The following is a 7,500-nucleotide window of genomic DNA, read 5'->3' as shown; positions in this document are numbered from 1 at the left end:
TCTCACACACACACACACACACACACACTCTCACTCTCACACACACACACACACTCTCACTCATACACACACACACACTCTCTCACACACACACACTCTCACACACACACACACACACTCTCACTCTCACACACACACACACACTCTCACTCATACACACACACATATACACACTCTCACTCATACACACACACACTCTCACACACACACTCTCTCACACACACACACACACACACACACACTAAGTCACACACACACACACACACTCTCTCTCTTGACCTGCACATCCACTGTTGTTGTTTTTAGCTTCATCTCCTGATGTTTAGTGGCGATTACATCTATGGTTCAACTGTGAGTGTTGCCACCTTGTGGACTCACTAATTAGTGCAGATATCTAACATTTGCATCTGACCCACGTATACTTTGGGCTTGAGAGTGCAGAGAGGAGATGTGTTCAGATTGAGGGGTGTGACTCAAACAGCTTTAGAGAACTCACTGACTCAATGCTAGGGTGTTCTGAGGGGGTTTTAGCACGTTGCTATGTGGTTTCTAGGGCAAGAACCTAACACTAGACTTCACAATAAAAGTCACAATCTCTTCCTGTGTAAGTGGACAGTTCTTGGCCAGATATAGACTGATAGTCTGGCAACATGAATCTTACTGTATGTATATGTTTATGTCCATACGTGTGCGTGTGTGTGTGTAGGGGCGGTTCGGGCCTCCAGTATATTTCCGATCCTCAGTGTGATTCTGCTGTTCGTGGGCGGTCTGTGTGTCGCAGCCAGTGAGTTCTACAAGTCTCGTCACAACATCATCCTCAGTGCTGGAATATTCTTTGTGTCCGCAGGTGAGTGTTTGAGTCACTAGTTATCTTTATATTGATGTGAACATTAAACAGCGTTTGTGTTCAAGAGAACAAAACAGTCACTTTGGGGAAATTGACACAAAATATAAATGTTGTAGCCACTTTCCATCCGGCGTCTTTATGCAAGATCCCAAAATGTGCATAAAAATAAGTGATAGTTTGTATGAGAGAAAAAGACACTCACAGTTTCAGCTCCACCGAACAGAAATGCACCAGTAAACATTCAAACCTCTCAAATACGCCCATCAGACCATCAGATAGCCCCGCCTCCAACTCACGCCATTGGCTGAGGCAGTGTTGTTGTTTTGGGTTGGATGGGTAATTGTCATAGCGCCACAGAGACACAGTGTTTACAGTTTTCCAGAACATTCCCCAACGAGTGGTTAATTATAATTGTCTGTATATGAAGATATTGAAAGGGTACATTTCTCCAGAGGTGCGTTCATCAACCGTGCAGCGGAGACACACCCTGAAATTGACATACTTAATAATCTACAGTTGCAGCTCATGAACCCATTGTACTACCAGCATAAACCTGGTCTGTTTTGAAAGTCTGCTTATGGTGTTTTGTCATAATGTATATATTTTAAATGTTTATCACTGAGCCTGTTTTATTCAACTGGCATTAAAAATAGCAGCGAGGTTGGACAATTGATTTGCACTCGTAGCTCGTAGTAAAATATCCCATCAAAGATACTTTACGTGCAATATTTTACTGTAGAACAGGGGTGCCCACACTTTTGTGTGTGATGATGTACTTTTAAATGAGCAACTCAATAAGATCTACCAACTAAAAAAAACACAGTTTCATTTAAAATAAGAAAATGCTTGTTGGGACTACTGCAGGCGATGTTTTGTTTATTCAGTTGCCATTTTTTTATTAATTAGAAAATGAATTCCATGGCAGCACACTTTTTGGTGTGATGATCTACTTTTAAATGAGCAACTCAATAAGATCTACCAACTAAAAAAACACAGTTTCATTTAAAATAAGAAAATGCTTGTTGGGACTACTGCATGTATCCCTACATGGAATTCATCTTGTAATTAATAAACAAATATATAATAATGTTCAATGTTGATATCATTCAGTTTTAACACTAAACCAAAAACACCTACAGCACAATAGATTACAATAGTCAGGGCATTTACCAGTAAATATTGACCAGGCCATGTTTTGTTTATTCAGTTGCCATGACAACTAGGTTTGCGCATACGCGCCGTCTGTTCAGTTGCCATGACAACTAGGTTTGTGCATACGCGCCTTAGGCGCGTACGCGCAAACCTAGTTGTCATGGCAACTGAATAAACAAAACATCAAAACGAATGAAAGACATTATATTTATTTGTATTAAAATTTTATGAAAGTACATTTACATTTTGTGCGATCTACCAGCATTGCCTTTGCGATCGACTGGTAGATCGCGATCGACGTATTGGGCACCCCTGATGTAGACAAACAAATTGCAGAACCAGGATAATATAAGTATTGCAATCATTTGAATAAAGACAATACCGTGAGCAGTGTTTTCTTTATATTATTGTCAATATTATGCATCTATTTTATACTATACTGTTAGGGGGTGTTCACACTGGGCAGGATTGGTTCTATTAAAACGAACTCTGGTGCGACTCTGTTAGTGCGGTTCATTTGATCAAGTGTGAACGCTGTCATCCGAACCTTGCTGCGCACCAAACAAGCGGACCGTCACCGCCTGAATAGCGGGTCTCAGTCCGCTTCCAAATTAACTCTGGTGCGGTTTGATTAATGAACGCAACATGGACCAAAGACGTCTAAACGGACCAAAAACAGGATGTAATTTGCCTAATACTGACCTCAAGCACACCTGGTTCTTCTCATCATAGGAGCGATGTCGCCCATTACAGTTCGGTACAGGCGTCAGAACCACCCGTCCGCTGTCCTCGCAGCATATCTTCATCTGTGTGCGCAACGGAGGAATTCCTGCCGCTGTTTTGACTCCTTTACACATTTATTAACGCTTCGTTTGTCCTCAGCTGGTATAAATACCACCATATATACATATATACATCCAACGAGTGCGTTTCGCCAGCACTGTTCAGATGTTCAACAAGTTCCGTCAAACAGTATACGTCATAAAATCTGTCCAATCAGGTCGTGACTTTCCCTGACACCTTTAGTTTTGTATCGTTACGTTCGGTGTTAATGCCAGTGTTAATGCTACATGAACCAGGACTAAATGTATCTTTTTCATTTTTGGTCCGGACCAAGAGAACCGAACTACAAGTGTGAACGCCCCCTTAATGTACATTATTCCACCTGTATGTATATCACTATATTATCAGGCATTATAAAAAGAGAAGTTGGGTTCGGGAGTCCATTTGGAATATACTCGTGACAAAATACACGTGCAAATGAAATGCAACAGCATTCTGTCATCATTTACTCACCCTCATGTCCTTCCAAACCTGGATGCTGTTATTTAAATTGTACAACACAAAAGCAGAATTTTGAAGAATTGTCTGACAGCACCATTAAAGTAGTCCATATGACTTGTGTGCAATATTCCAGGTGTTCTGATGTCATATGATAGCGTTGTGTGAGGCGTTATTCACTGAGAATCTTAAATATTATGTGCATATGCCGTTGATGCTAAAACACCATCGATCCTCTCGTGTGAGATGCGGCAAATATGAATTATGACACTTCTATGGTGTTTCTGGTCCTTTTTTGCACCCGACGGTCATTATGAACTGTCACTGTATGGAAAAGAGCTGTGTGAGGATTCTGTTGAATGTCTCTCTTCTGTCTTTGATTCTTCAGGTCTGAGTAACATCATTGGGATTATTGTGTACATATCAGCAAACTCGGGCGATCCGTCCAAGAGTGACTCTAAAAAGAACAGTTACTCGTACGGCTGGAGTTTTTATTTTGGCGCTCTGTCTTTCATCATGGCAGAGATGGTGGGCGTTCTGGCCGTTCACATGTTCATCGACCGTCACCGGGACTTACGCGTGGCTTTTGCGCGAGTGGCGAGCAGCGATTACCTGCAGGGCGCGGCCATCACGCGCATCCCCAGCTATCGGTACCGATACCGGCGCCGCTCGCAATCCTCCAGCCGCTCCACGGATCCGTCGCACTCGCGGGACACTTCGCCGGTGGGACTGAAGGGATTCGCCGCGTTACCATCCACGGATATCACCATGTACGCGCTCGGGCGTGCCGGCGACTCGCTGAAAGCGCCACAAGGATCTCCGCCGATGTACGACTCTGAGAGAGACCCGGATTTCCTGCAGGTCCATAACTGCGTCCAGAAAGACTCGAAGGACCCCAACCGCCGTACCACACCTGTATGAACACCACAGTGACCCCTAGTGGAGGGGAAGAGAACTGAAGATCGTCAGAGTTAAACGCTCTCTGGTTGTGACATTATGATGATTATGAGTTTACATGTCCAAAAAAGAAAACGAATTGCATGATTTTTCTTATCTTCCATAAACTAACAAGTTTGTATCATGTCTGCAGAGTTGTGACACGCTGAAAGAGAGTTTGATGTATTTTTGGACTGAGCTCGTCAGGATGATTATTCTCATTTCATTTTGTCTCACATCAATGCTGTGAACCGTTGTGGCCGCTGTGACCCCAGGGAACATAAAAGAAACCTACAAACTGTCCACAATTTCTATGTTATAATATATGTTTTAATAATACATGACTATATATAGAGAATTATATAAACAGCTGTTAATAATAAACCACAAATAGACCTCTTGATTCAAGAAGAGGAAAAAAACAAAAGATCAAATCAGAAATTAATAAAGTCTTCATGGATAATAAAAGGGTTTGATTCATTTGGACTCATTTGCATGAAGGTGTGTGTGTGTGTGCGTGTGTGTGCATGTGTGTGTGCGAGTATATGTGTGTGTGTAGTGAGTATGTGTGTGTGTTTGTGTAGTGTGTGGGAATGTGTGTGTGCGTGAGTATGTGTGTGTGTGTGTCTGGGGGGGGTTGAATGGTTTGTTTTTAGATGTCAGGATTGTTAATGGGGTTAATTAGTGGGTAAGTAAAGGGTTTGGTTAAATAGGTCAATTATAAAGTCATCTTTAAAGTGGATCACGATTAGTTGAGATGGTTCTTCATAAAGCACACAGGGTAATTTGACCCCAGGGGTTAGAGTTAGGGGTTATTTAGAATTAGGAGCAGAACTTGATTAGTGTTATTTCATGTTCAGTTGAGACATCTGCTGGCCGTTAGAGGAACACTGAGTGTCGGCGCTTCTTCAACGTCATCGGGACGAGACAAAGTGAGACAAGATGGAGACTTTGTGTTTCTATGGGAATGTGTGCTGATTTACACAATCCATCACACACACACCAATAAAATAATCTGCATTCCCATGATGAATACATCTGCTCGTCGGCGCTTCAGAACACACATGGAAGACTCTAATAAAGATGTTTATGGAGGAGATGCGGAATAAACTGTTTTATAAGAGATGTCGGAGAATGAAGCGACTCATTTACAGCATTAACAAAGATTATTTTATTTACAGTCTCCAGTAAAATTATACATTTAGTACAATATTGTATATCCAATAAAAACAAATATATATATGTGTGTGTTTTTTTTCCCTTTGGATTTTAGGATTCATTAAATTAGACTTAAATTGTAGTGATTAATATATGATATATGTAATTATATTATTGTAATGACTATTATGACTGCTGTGTGTGCGCCCAATGATGCTGATATATATATATATATTTAAATAGATTAAGAGCCTCATGTCGAAATGTGCAGCAGCAAAAGGTCACTCTTTATTCCCGCTCACGGAAACATATTCCACAAACATTACATTCCCAAAATATATTAATAAACATAGAGATATTTCTCAAAGTCTACCGCAAGAAAAAGTGCAACATAAACTCTGGACGCGCCTCAGTGACGTCACTGACATATGATTGGCCAGAGAAGACTCACGTGATCTAGTTTAACCGTTACGCTTCTATAATGGCAAATCTGAGGTTGATAACTCTGTATATTTTAAGAGATGTTAATTGGAGGAAAGCATGGCTGCTCCCTTACAAATTTTGTATTTCTAACAAAGTAAGAGAAATTCACCTGAAGATCTTACACAAAATATATCCAACTAATATGTGGCTTTCTAATTTTATGGATATTGGGAAAGAATGTTCCTTTTGTAACAACTGTGAGGAGTCTTTAAACCATCTGTTTGTTGATTGCCAGAGTGTAATGTCATTTTGGAAAGATCTAATCTAACGATAACTCTGAATGTGAAGGAAATTATTTGCTATTTTGAGAATGATGATAAAAATATTAACAATTTTGTAAATTTTGTCATCCTGAATGGCAAATTTTTCATTCATAAATGTAGATTGTCAAAATCCCCCCCTTTATACAAGGTTTTCTCTAACGAACTCATTCTGTTAATGAAGTCTCTTAAAATTGTAAAAAATTCAAAAGCTATGTCTATTGTAAAATATTATGAATCTGTATTTGACGTCTTATGAATGTCTCTTTTTATTTTATTTTATTTGTTATTTTCATTTAATCATCTTTGGAGCTTGTATTATTTATGCCTGTTTTTTTTTTGTAGTATTATTTACTTGTTATGAATAAAAAATAAAAAAAAAAGATAACTCTGTATATAGAATATTTCTGCTGCTATGCGTCTACTTCCGCTCTTCAGCCCGGATATGTGTAACGGGTCTGTTCTCTGATTGTGGTGAGACTCATTTGAGATGAGCAGTTCTGTGCAGATCTCCGGTGACCAACGGCAGGTGCATGCCGGTTAGAAATCCGTCCGACTGTTCGTGTTTCACTCCTCACCTGACAGCAGCCGTCTAATCTCATCTACTGTCAAGCCGAGGATTATACAGTATTACAGAACTCATGAACAAAACATTCTTCATACATGACAAGGAATATTCTCTGTTAAATCTTTTTTAAATGACATGCTTTGAAATGAGAGTAAATGTTCAAATTAAGTGTTAATTTTTGTGTTTTTGTGCAAGAGGAATAAAAAGGATGAAGGATTTGTCCTCCCACGGGCGGAATGTTGTTCTGGACCATGCACGACAAGGACGGGTTAAGCCGATGCGCACCGTCTCCAGGATGTGAGCGGGATCTAAGTTGGGGTGGCAAAGCTAATTTTAGGGTGGCATCTGCTCAATATTTACTGGTCAAGTGCAAGTCAGACAGAAACTAAAAGAAGGAAAGACATTATATTTATTTGTATTAAAATTTAACGAAAGTACATTTAATCGACGTATTGGGCACCCCTGCTTTATTCTGTCAAACTGATTCTCACATGGATGATGCACTGCATTGTTGTGGAGATTTTCAGCATTGTAGACTCGTGGTTCTGATGTGACAATAAGTGAATTGATTTGGTATTATGGGTAATGTAGTTGCTCTGCTAACAAACATGGGTCACGACAACTGATGCATTTCATTCAACGGTATCAAAGAAAGAGTCTGATACACAATACAGACAGCTGCTTTATCAAGTTATTTAGTCATCTATATTCTGCATGATTTCATTCAGTCTGCGGTTTAAAACATTAGTACATGACAGATGAGCCGTTTAAATGAAACTCTGGATGGTGTTGATGTGATCCTGATAGAGACTGTG

The 7,500-nt window shown here is 40.0% G+C and overlaps 2 protein-coding genes and 1 long non-coding RNA gene across 4 annotated transcripts in view; 1 reads left to right on the top strand and 2 right to left on the bottom strand.

Moving 5' to 3' along the window:
- cacng2b (calcium channel, voltage-dependent, gamma subunit 2b) overlaps window positions 1-4,670 on the top strand; it is a 27,502-nt gene extending 22,832 nt beyond the window's left edge. The window contains exons 3-4 of the mRNA XM_052129884.1: window positions 707-847; window positions 3,669-4,670. Coding sequence (XP_051985844.1) covers window positions 707-847; window positions 3,669-4,201 — 674 coding nt within the window. The 3' untranslated portion in view covers window positions 4,202-4,670. The remainder of the gene's footprint in view (window positions 1-706; window positions 848-3,668) is intronic.
- Window positions 1-7,500, bottom strand: part of LOC127646353 (uncharacterized) — a 66,322-nt gene that overhangs the window by 28,699 nt on the left and 30,123 nt on the right. Inside the window, exon 2 of the long non-coding RNA XR_007970921.1 lies at window positions 1,981-2,150. This is a non-coding gene — a long non-coding RNA (uncharacterized LOC127646353). The remainder of the gene's footprint in view (window positions 1-1,980; window positions 2,151-7,500) is intronic.
- ift27 (intraflagellar transport 27 homolog (Chlamydomonas)) overlaps window positions 7,136-7,500 on the bottom strand; it is a 3,643-nt gene continuing 3,278 nt past the window's right edge. For both annotated transcript variants that reach the window (XM_052129898.1, XM_052129897.1), the window contains exon 7: window positions 7,136-7,500. This exon is cut by the window's right edge and continues 51 nt beyond it. In XM_052129898.1, coding sequence (XP_051985858.1) covers window positions 7,453-7,500 — 48 coding nt within the window. In that variant the 3' untranslated portion in view covers window positions 7,136-7,452.

The sequence above is a fragment of the Xyrauchen texanus genome, chromosome 7 (assembly GCF_025860055.1).
Source record: "Xyrauchen texanus isolate HMW12.3.18 chromosome 7, RBS_HiC_50CHRs, whole genome shotgun sequence".
Classification (NCBI taxonomy): domain Eukaryota; kingdom Metazoa; phylum Chordata; class Actinopteri; order Cypriniformes; family Catostomidae; genus Xyrauchen; species Xyrauchen texanus.
This window is presented reverse-complemented; position numbering and strand designations above follow the sequence as displayed.